Below are 16,659 nucleotides of genomic sequence, written 5' to 3'. Positions count from 1 at the left end.
TGCTAACTAATTTAATTAAACAGGTACAAATTAATATTGCAGATGGAAATGGTGATGATCTCTGGACCGACTAGTAGTGTAGCAAAGTCAAGCACAATTCAACAAGAGTGAGCAGTTTTGATGGTTTAGATTTCGGGGACCCAGAGGGATTATTTATGACATAGGGTATGGTGAAGAAAAGGAAAAATACCCGGGAGACTACGTTGTCCCATCACTATTATCATTCCACGCCTAAACTGCCTGAAGAGTTGGTATTCGATAGGAATCCACGCCGGACTCCTCATATTCCCCTAGGTGCACGTGGAACAAAAGGAGTGAATGATATGAATATGGAAGGCTGTGACAAGTAACCATCCGAAGTTCGAAAATTAAATTGATCATGCCTATGAAAGCACAGCGAGATGTATTACTTATTCCTCCCAAAGCTGGCTGCTAAATACATAAGAAGGTTGCCCAATATTCAATGTCTCTTAGTGACAATAAGAGATGAATAGAAATATTCCAACAGTGCATAGGATCAGCAAGGGTCCCTATGGCTGCATACGATGGTTTATTGCGTGATCTCTCTAGTACAGGTCTATGGCACAACTTAGGGGGCTGTTTCCTGCTGGCATATGTTGCTTAGTACAGTAGGGAATCCCTATGCTGCCATAGTCTTTATTGTTATCTTCTCCTGTTGTACGAGGCTAAATGGGCAAACTAGGGTGTCTGAATCCTGCTGAAGTTGTGTGCTTAGTACAGGGGAATCCCTATGCCCATAGTTTATGGTATTCTCTCGTACAGGCTATGAGTAAAACTTTACCGGGGCAATGTTCCTGACCTGAATTGTGCTTAAGATACAGAGGGAATCGCCTTTATGCTGCCATGGAGTTTTATGGTATCTTTCTGTACAGGGCTGTGAGCAAACCTTAGGGGGCTGTTCCTGCTGGAATTGTGCTTAGTACAAGGGAATCCCTTATGCTGCCATAGTTTTTATGGTATCTCTCTGTTACACGGCCTGTGAACCAAACTTAGGAGGCTGTTCCTGAACTAGTGTAGCCTTAGTTACATGCGGGAATCGCCTAGGGGCGCCATAGAATTTGTATTGAATATCTCTCAAATGTTACAGTTGCTTTGAGGCCATAACTTTAGGGGGCATGTTCCTGCACTGGAATTGTGCTTGTAGTACAGGAATCCTATGTGCCATAGTTTTAATATAGGTATCTCTCTGTTACAGGTTTATGAGCAAAACTTAGGGGCAAATGTTCCCTGAAACTAAGATATGATAGCTTAGAATACAATAGGGAATCCCTATGTGCACACTAGATCTTATAATATGGTATCTCTCTGTACAGGCTATGGGGCAGATCTGGCGGCGCAGACAGAGAAGTGGAGGAATAGGTATCTTTTCAGGTAAAATAACTGCTAGTAAATGGCCGGTGAGCGAGGAGAAGTGCGGGGAGGAGTACATGAAGACTGCTCATGGTTAGATGTCAAATCACTCACATAAAGAATAGAAGTGGAAGTGGGCTTGACAGGCAATACTGAATATTGCTCATGGAATAATTCCCTCCAGTACCTCGAGGAGCGAAGAACTGAAAACACATTCGACTGAATGTCATATAGCAGTATTAAGATTGGGCAATGCTGAGAATGAATGTATTCACACTGTCAGCTAGTAATACGCATGCTCAGCCAAGGCATCTCGATATCTTGTAATTGGGTGCAGCACACTAAATTGAGCCTGTAAGGTATATACTGCCTCAGGCTGTGAGCAAACTTAGGGGCTGTTCCTGCTGAATTGTGCTTAGTACAGGGGAATCCCTATTGTGCCATATCTTTATGGTATCTCTCTGTACAGGGCTATGAGCAAACCTAGGGCTGTTCCTGCTGAATTGCTGCTTAGTACAGGGAATCCCTATGCTGGCCCATATCTTTATGGTATCTCTCTGTACAGGCTATGAGCAAAACCTAGGGGGCTGTTCCTGCTGAATTTGTGCTTAGTACAGGGGAATCCCTATGCTGCCATATCTTTATTGGTATCTTTCTCTGTACAGGCTATGAGCAAACCTAGGCGGGCTGCTTCCTGCTGAATTGTGCTTAGTACAGGGAATCCCTATGCTGGCCATATCTTTATGGTATCTCTTCTGTTACAGGTACTCGAGCGAAAATTAATAGGGGGCTGTTCCTGCGTTGAATATGTGCTTAGTACAGGGAATCCTATGCTGACGGCAGTATATCTTTAATAAAGGTGTATCTCTCCTGTGGACAGGCTGTAGAGCAAACTTAGGGGCTGTTCTGCTGAAACTAACAAGAAAAAAATGGACATGTAATGTAAAGGTACACTGGACGTCAGAGCTGTGCTTAGAGTACAGGGAATCCCTATGCCTGCCATAGTTATTGGTATCCTCTCTGTGACAGGCTATGAAGCTAACTTAGGGGGCTGTTCCTGCTGAATTTGGGCTTAGTACAGGGAATCCCTATGCTGCCATAGTAATTATATGTATCCTCCTGTACATGACATATGAAGATAAACTATAGGGGGTCCTGCTGATAGTGCTTTATGGTACAGTCGGGAATCCCTATGTGCCATAGTTTGTATGTTTATACTCTCTGTACTAGGCTATGTGGAGCACCAAACTATAAGGTGCTGTCCGTAGCTGAAATTGTGCTTAATATCAGGGAATCCTATGCTGCCATACTGTTATGAGTAATTCTCATCTGTACAAATTCCCAGGAACTGACATGTAATTAAGCTAAAGCACTTTAATTCTAACCAAAGCTTCCCAGATTTAGACATGACCACCATGTGGTTTGAACTGATGGAAGTGTGCCATGCTATTACTATTCGGCGACTCCTGCATTCGTTATACGGAAACCGCACACCCAGGGGCGGGCCCAACGGCACTCGCTGGCAGGAAATCCATACGGCCACTTTATGCGCGAGCGTCAACCGTTATAAGGTCCTAGGGCTAGAACTGAAAATTATCGTGCTCTGCGAAGGCTTGCAGATTATTAGGCAGCGCGCGCCACCGAGTGTTCTTGGGGGTCAGATTAAACAGAAACAGAATATACATGACTAATATATGTGTACCGAACACAACTTAAAAAATATTACTGTTTGGCCAGCTTAGTTTTGAAGTTTATAATAGATACACTTCATCTTCGTACTGGCATGACGTATGTAGCTATAGAGAGGTCAAGGCGAATTATCATGTCTAAACTGAATGATGTCTATGACAGGCACTAAACACAGTTCCACCCGTACGATGAATACCCTAATATAAAATAGTCGAACTAGAATAAAAATGTATGTCGTTTTGGCAACTGCTAACAAAGCGCCACGCGCCGTGCATCCCAGTACCAAGAGCAAACAAAAGAAATGCACACACCACAGACCCCAATAAATAAGTGACAGTAAGTGTGTCAAATAGTGCAACCTTCACAGCCGCCCCTAGGCGAATTCACATACCCAGATGCACAAAACCAAGCCCACCCAGCCAACAATAAATTAGTGACTGGCTGCTGGCACCGTTAACAACCCACCGTGGGCAATTTCCCGTGCAAGTGAAGCCCGAGGCACAAACAGCGCACCCACCGATCAAGTAGAAATAGGATCCCAAATATAGTAATTAGTAAAAGTAATGAAAAAGGAATAGGGGCTGATAGAAGAATATAATGAAGAGTAGTGAAACTTGTCGTGTTGGCAGCCTACAGGCCCCGCTGCGTATTCCTGAGTACGCAGATGTGGGCGAAACAGCCGCCGAACCATAAATAAAGGACCTGATCGTGTGGCCACTCTTACAAGCCCGACTCTTGGTCATGTAAAATGATCCCAGAGTACCAGAAGTGCACAAACAGGCACCCAGCGCTCTAGAGGTAGATAGATAGGAATACTGGTTCTGTTAGGACAACGTCATTACACGCCCCATTAGGTGGTCAAAAACATTCCCAGTTAATACCCAGATGTTTAGTCATAACAACAGACCACAACGCGAGGCCTACCAGAATAAGAAGATTATTGGACATGTCTTGATGGGCATCCTTAGCAGCTCCAGCTCTTGCGATTCCCTAATAAAGTTATTATCCAGGAAGAAGGTCCACAGTACAGCCACCGTCTCAGTGTAACCGAATAAAAATAATGTGACTCGTCTGCTCGGCACCTGTACGAGCCCCCAACGCTGGACAATAACCCAGTAGCGCCAGAGGCACAAACACCCCCCAAGTGGGTACCAATAAATAGTGAGTAGTCTGTGGCACCCTTACAGCCCCCCCCTGGATTGCCCAGTCACCCAGGAGCACAGAACATTGGGCCCTCCCAGCCCAATTGAAATGACCAAGTGACTAGAATCTAAGAGATGGCACGCCTTACAAACCCCGCGCGGTGAGACATCCAGTACCCAGAGGCACAAACCAGCCCCCCCAGGCCCAATAAATAGTGACGTCTGTGGGCACCTTACAGACCCCCCCTGCATAATAACAACCAAGTAACCCAGAGGCACAAACAGCCCGCGAGCGCCAATAAGATGAGGGTCGACTGGTCTGTGGCAGCCTTACAGCAAATGCCCCCCTGGGCAAGTCCACAAAGTTACCCAGAGTACAAACAGCACCCCCCGAAAGCCCAATGAGAAGTAGGTGACTTGTCTGTGGCACCTTACAGGCTGTGAAGGTGCCACAGACAGTCACTAAATTAGTGGCTGGGCGTTTGTAAGCACCTGGGACGGAAGCCGAGGGCTGTGAAGTTGACAGCCCCTGGCATTCCCAGACCAAGAAAGAGCAGCAAACAGACGGCCCCCCAGAAAACCAGATAAATAAAGATGACTGTCATGATGCACGCTTACAGACCCCCCCTGGCATATCCCAAGTACCCAGAGGCACAAACCAGCGCCCCCCAGCCCAATAGAATAGTGACGATACATGTGGCCGCGGACAGCACCCCTAGGCATATCAGTACCACAGAGGAGGAACAGCCCCCCCCAGGCCCAAATAAATAGTGACCGTCTGTGGCCACCTTACAGCCCCCCCTTGCAATTCCAGTACCCAGGAGGCACCAAAACAGCCCCCCAGCCCCAATAAATAGTTGACTGTCTGTGGCACCTTACAAGCCCCCCTGACATTCCCAGTACCCAGAGGCACAAACAGACCCCCCCAGCCCAATAAATAGGACGGTCTCTGGCACCTTTTCAGCCCCCCCTTGGCGATTCCCAGTAGCCCAGAAGGCACAAACAGGCCCCCCCCCCCAGCCCAATCACAATAGTGCAGTGAAGTTCTTGGCACCTTACAAGCCCCCCCCTGGCATTTCCCAAGTATCCCAGAGGCACCAACAGCCCCCCCCCAGCCACAATAATAGTGACTTGTCTGTGGCACCTTACAGCCCCCCTGGCATTCCCAGTACCCAGAGCAACAAACAGCCCCCCCCACCCCAATAATAGTGACTGTCTGTGGCACCTTACAGCCCCCCCTGGCATTCCCAGTACCCAGAGGCACAAACAGCCCCCCCAGCCCAATAAATTAGTGACTGCTGTGGCACCTTACAGCCCCCCTGGCATTCCCAGTACCCAGAGGCACAAACAGCCCCCCCAGCCCCAATAAATATGAGTGTCTGTGGCACCTTACAGCCCCCCTGGCATTCCCAGTACCCAGAGCACAAACAGCCCCCCCAGCCCAATAAATAGGACTGTCTGTGGCACCTTACTGCCCCCCTGGCATTCCCGTACCCAGCAGGCACAAACAGCCCCCCCCAGCCCAATAAATAGTGCTGTCTGTGGAACCTTACAGCCCCCCTGGCATTCCCCAGTACCAGAGGCACAAACAGCCCCCCCCAGCCCAATAAATAGGACTGTCTGTGGCACCTTACAGTCCCCCTGGCATTCCCAGTACCCAGAGGCACAAACAGGCCCCCCCCCAGCCCAATAAATAGTGAGTGTCTGTGGCACCTTACAGCCCCCCTGGCATTCCCAGTACCCAGAGGCACAAACAGCCCCCCCCCCCAGCCCAATAAATAGTGACTGTCTGTGGCACCTTACAGCCCCTCTGGGCATTCCCAGTACCCAGAGGCACAAACAGCCCCCCCCCCCCAGCCCAATAAATAGTGACTGTCTGTGGCACCTTACAGCCCCCCCGGCATTCCCAGTACCCAGAGGCACAAACAGCCCCCCCCCCAGCCCAATAAATAGTGACTGTCTGTGGCACCTTACACCCCCCTGGCATTCCCAGTACCCAGAGGCACAAACAGCCCCCCCCCAGCCCAATAAATAGTGACTGTCTGTGGCACCTTACACCCCCCCTGGCATTCCCAGTACCCAGAGGCACAAACAGCCCCCCCCCCAGCCCAATAAATAGTGACTGTCTGTGGCACCTTACAGCCCCCCCGGCATTCCCAGTACCCAGAGGCACAAACAGCCCCCCCCAGCCCAATAAATAGTGACTGTCTGTGGCACCTTACAGCCCCCCTGGCATTCCCAGTACCCAGAGGCACAAACAGCCCCCCCCCCCCAGCCCAATAAATAGTGACTGTCTGTGGCACCTTACAGCCCCCCTGGCATTCCCAGTACCCAGAGGCACAAACAGCCCCCCCAGCCCAATAAATAGTGACTGTCTGTGGCACCTTACAGCCCCCCTGGCATTCCCAGTACCCAGAGGCACAAACAGCCCCCCCAGCCCAATAAATAGTGACTGTCTGTGGCACCTTACAGCCCCCTGGCATTCCCAGTACCCAGAGGCACAAACAGCCCCCCCAGCCCAATAAATAGTGACTGTCTGTGGCACCTTACAGCCCCCCTGGCATTCCCAGTACCCACAGATTGACACCATTCTTAAAAATACTAATAATATATATATAAAGTCAGAGTGCAATCCCCACAATGCAATGCAGAGCCCAGCCTTCTCTGTTCTGGGTCACTGAACTATGATTTGGGCCAACCTGAGATTTATTGTTGAGCCAACACATTTAACTTCTGCCAGTCTGTCGGTCTCTCCCTTTCCTTGGCCTGAAAATGATTTATTTATCAAGTGATTTATTTAGCAGCTTGCTGCTCTGCTGTCCTACTGTACATTCCCCCGGCCTGCCCGACGCTCGCCAGTAATTCTGTTTATTCCTCGCGTATCGAGGGTGGGCGCCGGGTTGTTTTATCAGCACCGTTGGTTTTATCAGGAATCTAATACTGATGGGAACGGCTTCTGCTGCTGCTCGACCAGCCCGGCCGGTACAAACGAAGCTTCATCCCAATGTTATACCTGTCACTGTAATCTGTTCCTTCAAACAGTATGAATAAATACCATTCATTCCATACCTTCACTGTACCTTTAAAAATACCAGCCTTCCTACACATTACTCTTTCTTCCCTATTAAAGGGGAACTCCACCCAAACACAGGCTTTTTCAAGCAACTTTGCAATATACAGTGGTGTGAAAAACTATTTGCCCCCTTCCTGATTTCTTATTCTTTTGCATGTTTGTCACACTTAAATGTTTCTGCTCATCAAACACATTTAACTATTAGTCAAAGATAACACAAGTAAACACAAAATGCAGTTTTTAAATGAGGGTTATTATTATTTAGGGAGAAAAAAAATCCAAACCTACATGGCCCTGTGTGAAAAAGTAATTGCCCCCTGAACCTAATAACTGGTTGGGCCCCCCTTAGCAGCAATAACTGCAATCAAGCGTTTGCGATAACTTGCAACGAGTCTTTTACAGCGCTCTGGAGGAATTTTGGCCCACTCATCTTTGCAGAATTGTTGTAATTCAGCTTTATTTGAGGGTTTTCTAGCATGAACCGCCTTTTTAAGGTCATGCCACAACATCTCAATAGGATTCAGGTCAGGACTTTGACTAGGCCACTCACTCCAAAGTCTTCATTTTGTTTTTCTTCAGCCATTCAGAGGTGGATTTGCTGGTGTGTTTTGGGTCATTGTCCTGCTGCAGCACCCAAGATCGCTTCAGCTTGAGTTGACGAACAGATGGCCGGACATTCTCCTTCAGGATTTTTTGGTAGTCAGTAGAATTCATGGTTCCATCTATCACAGCAAGCCTTCCAGGTCCTGAAGCAGCAAAACAACCCCAGACCATCACACTACCACCACCATATTTTACTGTTGGTATGATGTTCTTTTTCTGAAATGCTGTGTTACTTTTACGCCAGATGTAACGGGACACGCACCTTCCAAAAAGTTCAACTTTGGTCTCGTCGGTCCACAAGGTATTTTCCCAAAAGTCTTGGCAATCATTGAGATGTTTTTTAGCAAAATTGAGACAAGCCTTAATGTTCTTTTTGCTTAAAAGTGGTTTGCGCCTTGGAAATCTGCCATGCAGGCCGTTTTTGCCCAGTCTCTTTCTTATGGTGGAGTCGTGAACACTGACCTTAATTGAGGCAAGTGAGGCCTGCAGTTCTTTAGATGTTGTCCTGGGGTCTTTTGTGGCCTCTCGGATGAGTTGTCTCTGCGCTCTTGGGGTAATTTTGGTCGGCCGGCCACTCCTGGGAAGGTTCACCACTGGTCCATGTTTTTGCCATTTGTGGATAATGGCTCTTACTGTGGTTCGCTGGAGTCCCAAAGCTTTAGAAATGGCTTTATAACCTTTACCAGACTGATAGATCTCAATTACTTTTGTTCTCATTTGTTAATGAATTTCTTTGGATCTTGGCATGATGTGTAGCTTTTGAGGTGCTTTTGGGCTACTTCTCTGTGTCAGGTAGCTCCTATTTAAGTGATTTCTTGATTGAAACAGGTGTGGCAGTAATCAGGCCTGGGGGTGACTACAGAAATTGATATTGAAATTGAAAATTGAAATTGATAAACCACAGTTAAGTTATTTTTTAACAAGGGGGGCAATCACTTTTTCACACAGGGCCATGTAGATTTGGAGTTTTTTTTCTCCCTTAATAACGTAAACCTTCATTTAAAAACTGCATTTTGTGTTCAATTATGTTATCTTTGACTAACAGTTAATGGTTTTTGATGAGCAGAAACATTTAAGTGTGACAAACATGCAAAAGAATAAGAAATCAGGAAGGGGGCAAATAGTTTTTCACACCACTGTACATCATATATATATTAATTAAAAATATGCAGCCTTTCCATGTAATAATCTGGTTTGGAACAGTTCCCTAAGCCCCGCCCCCTGTTCCCCTGTTAATCCGGCTGACTACTTTGAGACTCAAATAAAATGTAACAGTAGTCGATTGCCCTCAGCCTGCCTTCAGCCTGCATCCTCCCAATCCCACAATTCCCTGCTGCACACGTGATGTCAGTAAGGAAAGGAACATCCCAGTGCAATGCATTGTGGGTTATGTAGTTCCTGCATGCTGTCTGTAAGCTGTGGGGAAGTTGTTACAATTTGTAACATCAGTGTTTTAGTCCCTCCTCCCCTGCCAGGATTTCAAATGATGCAGAAAGAGTAGAACTGTTTTGCAGCTGGATTTCAGCATATAAAATGGTATTTATTCCTACTGTTTGGAGGAACAGATTACAGGGATAGGGATATTAGGGGTTTCTGTGTTGTGTGGGGCTCTTTAACACATTTTGGTTCGGAAGCCGTAGTTCCCCTTTAAAGTACCATAGGGGTCGATTCCCCCCGGCACACAGGACTTCACATCAACATCGTGACATTTTCACTGACACATATTAAGATTGCTAGTTATTATTTCTATTCCCACAGCTAGTGTAAGGTTTTGCCTGTACAATCCTACGTTTTATCATCAGGCAACCAAGACAGAGAAATAAAGAAAAGGGCAACATTGTGAGCAAATGTGCTTACGGATAATAATAATCCAAATTACAGAAAGACCCCTTATCGGGAAAACCCTGGGTTCTGAGAACTCTGGATAACAGGTCCCATACCTGTACTAGCACCCAGGTGTGCACCCTTTTGTCTATTAAATATATATATACATGAAACCCCAATCAACCAACCAGCAAGTTTCACACCCCTTTATAGGACAATAAAACTGCCCCACACCAAATTAAACCCTAAATATAAATGTAACTCTATAATTAACGTTCCGGTCTGGTCTGGTAGATAAATCAATTATGAATCCATTTTTTGATCAATTTAGCCACAGTAACGGTTTGAGCATAGGAATGGTAGCTTAGATAAGCAGCAGGCTGCAATTGGACAGCAAGAGATGGGCGGGGCCCATAGAGAGGGGTACTTACTTTTGACGGTGGCTGTGCGGGTGCAGTTGTACAATATAGCGAGCTCCCCGAATACCTTCCCTGGTCCCATGGTGCATAACTTAACGCTTTCCTTGGTCACTTCCACCTTGCCATCTGCAGAGAGAATACATTCCATTGTTAGAATACGCAGTACAGTATGGGATCCCTTATCAGGAAATCTGTAATAATAAAACAGTACCTGTACTTGATCCCAACTAAGATATAATTACCCCTTATTGGGGGCAGAACAGCCCTATTGGGTTTATTTCATGGTTAAATGATTCCCTTTTCTCTGTAATAATAAAACAGTACCTGTACTTGATCCCAACTAAGATATAATTACCCCTTATTGGGGCAGAACAGCCCTATTGGGTTTATTTAATGGTTAAATGATTTCCTTTTCTCTGTAATAATAAAACAGTACCTGTACTTGATCCCAACTAAGATATAATTACCCCTTATTGGGGGCAGAACAGCCCTATTGGGTTTATTTAATGGTTAAATGATTCCCTTTTCTCTGTAATAATAAAACAGTACCTGTACTTGATCCCAACTAAGATATAATTACCCCTTATTGGGGGCAGAACAGTCCTATTTGGGTTTATTTAATAGTTAAATGATTCCCTTTTCTCTGTAATAATAAAACAGTACCTGTACTTGATCCCAACTAAGATATAATTACCCCTTATTGGGGGCAGAACAGCCCTATTGGGTTTATTTAATGGTTAAATGATTCCCTTTTCTCTGTAATAATAAAACAGTACCTGTACTTGATCCCAACTAAGATATAATTACCCCTTATTGGGGGCAGACCAAGCCTATCAGGTTTATTTAATGGTTAAATGATTTTATTAGGAGACTTAAGGCAGGAGATTTACGGAAAGACCCCTTATCTGGAAAACCCCAGGTCTCGAGCATTCTGGATAACGGGTCCCATACCTGTACAGGAAACCGTGGCCAATTTGTGGCCATCAACTCCAGTAAGATCTCATATCTGTCACACTTTGTCCCACTGGAAATGGTAACAGCCCTGACATTTCCCGTCTCCTCATCATTAAATCCCACCATTAAGCGCTGCCCCTGTGGCTAATTGGTATTTGTGTAGAGACAAACAACAGGCGAGTGCATTTGTAGGTCATTTCTGCTGCCGTTCTCAGGGGCTTCTTGTCTCTCATACCTGGGAAGATGAGTTGTCATCATTATGCTAAGGCTGCAAAATGTTAATTAAGCGCTAATTGAGGAGAGAGATTCGGATGACTGATGTGCGCAGTGACAACTTCATTAGCGCTTTAACTACTTTTATCCCAAAAAATATCATCAATAGATTGTTTCGCAGAAGACTTTTTAGAATTGCAGGCCCGCAGCCTTGTGCCTTTATATAGTCACAGAACCCCTCAGTGACTTCTAATATCCTTATCATTTACAGTAGGGGGTACATTATCCCTTATAATACATGAGTGATACTCAGAGTTCCCTGTATAACTCAGCCTGCAGCCTTGTGCCTTTATATGGGCACAGAACCCCTCAGTGACTGCTAATATCCTTATCATTTACAGTAGGGGGTACATTATCCCTTATAATACATGAGTGATACTCAGAGTTCCCTGTATAACTCAGCCTGCAGCCTTGTGCCTTTATATGGGCACAGAACCCCTCAGTGACTGCTAATATCCTTATCATTTACAGTAGGGGGTACATTATCCCTTATAATACATGAGTGATACTCAGAGTTCCCTGTATAACTCAGCCTGCAGCCTTGTGCCTTTATATGGGCACAGAACCCCTCAGTGACTGCTAATATCCTTATCATTTACAGTAGGGGGTACATTATCCCTTATAATACATGAGTGATACTCAGAGTTCCCTGTATAACTCAGCCTGCAGCCTTGTGCCTTTATATGATATATATATATATTGTATGTATGACAGTACCAGGCCCATAGATGGAAGATTATTGCAATTAAAGGCAAAGTGAAGAGAGAGCTGCTCCCAGGAATACTTTGCAGTGAGATCTCAGACCTGGATAGCGTATGACAGTTTCTCTACAGGAGGGGAAATTACTTTGACCCGCAGTCATTATTTAATTCCTATCTTTCTTTCTATTCTCTTTGAACCTAATTTCCAAGTTGAAGAAGTCATTCTTTATCTGCTGGGGTGGAACACACACGCGGCTATCGGGGGAAGACGAGAGACGTGGATAAAAGTAGAAAAGAGAGAAATATTTCTCAAAGCCGAAGCCTGGAGGAGGCCGATGAGAATCAAATGACACCTCACTATGCGTTTGATCATTTTCCCAATGAGACAAATACACGGTAACAGGTTCACCCACACAGGGATTCATAGAAAGTCAATGATATGTAGAAACTGGCGACTCCCCCCAAACTGTCATTGGTGAGAGGCAATATAAGTGCTTATATTATTACTAATGCTGTAGGGCTGCTTTATACGTTGCCATGAACAGTAGCCCTATGCATATCTAAAGAAGAGGAGCACTGCCCTGGGGTAGGGGGAAAGTGATACCAGTTATTTTTAATTTTGCTTCTCCCGTTTACATAGCAAATAATTCCCTCTGCCATTTAACCTTTTATTCTTGAACCAACAAATGTATTTGTAGCTGTAATATTGGTGTGTAGGCGCCATCTCAGTGCATTGTGCCTGAGTCTGAGCTTTCAGCCAGCGCTACACATTAGAACTGCTTTCAGCTAACCTATTCTTTCTCCTACTCCCATGTAACTGGAGGAGTCCCAAGCCGGACTTGGATTTCTTACTATTGAGTGCTATTCTGATACCTACTGGGAGCTGCTATCTTGCTCCCTTCCCATTGTTCTGCTGATCGGCTGCTGGGAGGGGGGATATAACTCCAACTTGCAGCGCAGCAGTAAAGTGTGCCTGAGTCTGAGCTTTCAGAAGGAGCCAGTGCTACACATTAGAACCGCTTTCAGCTAACCTATTGTTTCTCCTACTCCCATGTAACTGGAGGAGTCCCAAGCCGAACTTGGATTTCTTACTATTGAGTGCTATTCTGATACCTACTGGGAGCTGCTAACTTGCTCCCTTCCCATTGATCTGCTGATCGGCTGCTGGGTGGGGGGGGGGGGATATCACTCCAACTTGCAGCACAGCAGTAAAGTGTGCCTGAGTCTGAGCTTTCAGAAGGAGCCAGCGCTACACATTAGAACAGAGCTATTGTTTCTCCTACTCCCATGTAACTGGAGGAGTCCCAAGCCGGACTTGGATTTCTTACTATTGAGTGCTATTCTGATACCTACTGGGAGCTGCTATCTTGCTCCCTTCCCATTGTTCTGCTGATCGGCTGCTGGGAGGGGGGGGATATCACTCCAACATGCAGCGCAGCAGTAAAGTGAGACTGAAGTTTATCAGAGCACAGGTCACATGGCTATGGAGAAGCTCTATTAACTGATGCTTTTGAAAAAAACACATTTTCCCATGAGAGTTTTCCTTTACGGAATAGTGACCATTAAAGCAATGGAAGAAAGTCAATCACTAAACCTTCTAGTTAGATCACTAGTGCCTATATGTAATGAAGGAGAGATACAGAGGCCCCCGTGTGTATCCAATTAGACATATCTAGCAATCCTCCCTTCCTCAGAGCAGAAATTGGCTTCCACTGATCAAAACCTTCCTGGGGAAACACATTGTACCGGCCCTTAGTGTAACGCTGGGTTTTTCCTCCCATGATTTCCCAGAGGGACTCGGCACCAACACATCACAGAGACTCGCTCAGGCTTCTAGGGCTGTAAGTACGGCGCTCGGGTTATTGTACTCGCTCTCATGGCGGAACATGTGTCCTCATTTGTGAGTGACCAAAGCTCTCAGAGACCGCCAAAGGCTGAGCCGGTACCCAGCGAATCCAGCAAGGCCATTACTATATGTCTGTCACCCACAAACACAGCGGCAGGATGATAAAACTGTGTGGCTGTGATAGGGGCCTTAGATTGTAAGATCCACTGGGGCAGGGACTGATGGGAATGTGATAGGGACCTTAGATTGTAAGCTCACTGGGGCAGGGGCTGATGGAAATGGGATAGGGGCCTTAGATTGTAAGCTCCACTGGGGCAGGGACTGATGGGAATGTGATAGGGACCTTAGATTGTAAGCTCCACTGGGGCAGGGACTGATGGGAATGTGATAGGGACCTTAGATTGTAAGCTCACTGGGGCAGGGACTGATGGGAATGTGATAGGGACCTTAGATTGTAAGCTCACTGGGGCAGGGACTGATGGGAATGGGATAGGGACCTTAGATTGTAAGCTCACTGGGGCAGGGGCTGATGGAAATGGGATAGGGGCCTTAGATTGTAAGCTCCACTGGGGCAGGGACTGATGGGAATGTGATAGGGACCTTAGATTGTAAGCTCCACTGGGGCAGGGACTGATGGGAATGTGATAGGGACCTTAGATTGTAAGCTCACTGGGGCAGGGACTGATGGGAATGTGATAGGGGCCTTAGATTGTAAGCTCCACTGGGGCAGGGACTGATGGGAATGTGATAGGGACCTTAGATTGTAAGCTCACTGGGGCAGGGACTGATGGGAATGTGATAGGGACCTTGGATTGTAAGCTCACTGGGGCAGGGACTGATGGGAATGTGATAGGGGCCTTAGATTGTAAGCTCCACTGGGGCAGGGACTGATGGGAATGGGATAGGAACCTTAGATTGTAAGCTCCACTGGGGCAGGGACTGATGGGAATGGGATAGGAACCTTAGATTGTAAGCTCCACTGGGGCAGGGACTGATGGGAATGTGATAGGGACCTTAGATTGTAAGCTCACTGGGGCAGGGACTGATGGGAATGTGATAGGGACCTTAGACTGTAAGCTCCACTGGGGCAGGGGCTGATGGGAATATGATAGGGACCTTAGATTGTAAGCTCCACTGGGGCAGGGACTGATGGGAATGTGATAGGGACCTTAGATTGTAAGCTCACTGGGGCAGGGACTGATGGGAATGTGATAGGGGCCTTAGATTGTAAGCTCCACTGGGGCAGGGACTGATGGGAATGTGATAGGGACCTTAGATTGTAAGCTCACTGGGACAGGGACTGATGGGAATGTGATAGGGACCTTGGATTGTAAGCTCACTGGGGCAGGGACTGATGGGAATGTGATAGGGGCCTTAGATTGTAAGCTCCACTGGGGCAGGGACTGATGGGAATGTGATAGGGACCTTAGATTGTAAGCTCACTGGGGCAGGGACTGATGGGAATGTGATAGGGGCCTTAGATTGTAAGCTCCACTGGGGCAGGGACTGATGGGAATGTGATAGGGGCCTTAGATAGTAAGCTCACTGGGGCAGGGACTGATGGGAATGTGATAGGGAACTTAGATTGTAAGCTCACTGGGGCAGGGACTGATGGGAATGTGATAGGGACCTTAGATTGTAAGCTCCACTGGGGCAGGGACTGATGGGAATGTGATAGGGACCTTAGATTGTAAGCTCACTGGGGCAGGGACTGATGGGAATGTGATAGGGACCTTAGATTGTAAGCTCACTGGGGCAGGGACTGATGGGAATGTGATAGGGACCTTAGATTGTAAGCTCACTGGGGCAGGGACTGATGGGAATGTGATAGGGACCTTAGATTGTAAGCTCCACTGGGGCAGGGACTGATGGGAATGTGATAGGGACCTTAGATTGTAAGCTCCACTGGGGCAGGGACTGATGAGAATTGTGTATAATATCTTTACAGCACTATAGCCTGAGTGCCGATACATTGTTTCAAGAGTCAGAACCAGCAATGCAGAAAGGAACCGGCAAACATGGCTTTCACTTGCAATGACATTAACTTATATTGAAAAATTTGAAATGATCATTTCTTTCATTAGAAAAACTATCATTTATATCCCCTTTACTGCTACTAAAAGAGATTGAAACAATATAAAAGCAGCGGAATTATGTTTCCATGAATACAGTCACTGCCTCCCTCGCCAACGACGCGGGTGTATGTGGCTCAGTCGGAATCAGGTATAATATACTCTGTGATTATTACAGGGGAAAGCAGGGCATTGTGGGTATAATAGCATTGTCTCTGCTCTCTGAATATCGGATAATAATTCCCATAACTTTACAATTCAACATTTTCTATTTCTCTGGTCGCGTTTCATGAGTCGCATCTGTGCCGGGGCCCCCGCGCAATATTTTCTCCCTTTTACACGAGCGCCATGCTTGTATCAGCCGCCGCCGCCGCATTGGTTTTAAATATGTTTCAGTAACCTAATTGTGTTTATTGAAAGCTGCAGGCCTGGGCCGGTGAGACCCAGGTGGTTAGGGATCCGCCACCAATACACGGCGAAAAATAAATCCAATTACCGCCGAGCGCTGTCACTGTTAAAGCCTTTCGGAGCGCCGCCACCGAGAGGTCCTTGAGTTTATAGAGAGAAAGAAATCTTTCCCTGTCAATTAACTCCCCTCAAAGATACTCTCCCCGACGTGGGGGAAGAGATATTGCATCCTCCGCCGCTGCCTTTAAAGGGGAAATAAACCCTGCACCGAGGAGCAATTGTAA

General features: G+C 46.5%; 1 protein-coding gene across 2 annotated transcripts in view; it reads right to left on the bottom strand.

The window, feature by feature from the left end:
• The window catches only part of prkg1 (protein kinase cGMP-dependent 1), a 467,630-nt gene that overhangs the window by 262,074 nt on the left and 188,897 nt on the right, over nt 1-16,659 (bottom strand). For both annotated transcript variants that reach the window (XM_004915798.4, XM_002935428.5), the window contains exon 3: nt 10,134-10,247. In XM_004915798.4, the coding sequence (XP_004915855.1) occupies nt 10,134-10,247 (114 nt within the window). The remainder of the gene's footprint in view (nt 1-10,133; nt 10,248-16,659) is intronic.

This window comes from Xenopus tropicalis, chromosome 7, assembly GCF_000004195.4.
Source record: "Xenopus tropicalis strain Nigerian chromosome 7, UCB_Xtro_10.0, whole genome shotgun sequence".
NCBI classification, from domain to species: domain Eukaryota; kingdom Metazoa; phylum Chordata; class Amphibia; order Anura; family Pipidae; genus Xenopus; species Xenopus tropicalis.
This window is presented reverse-complemented; position numbering and strand designations above follow the sequence as displayed.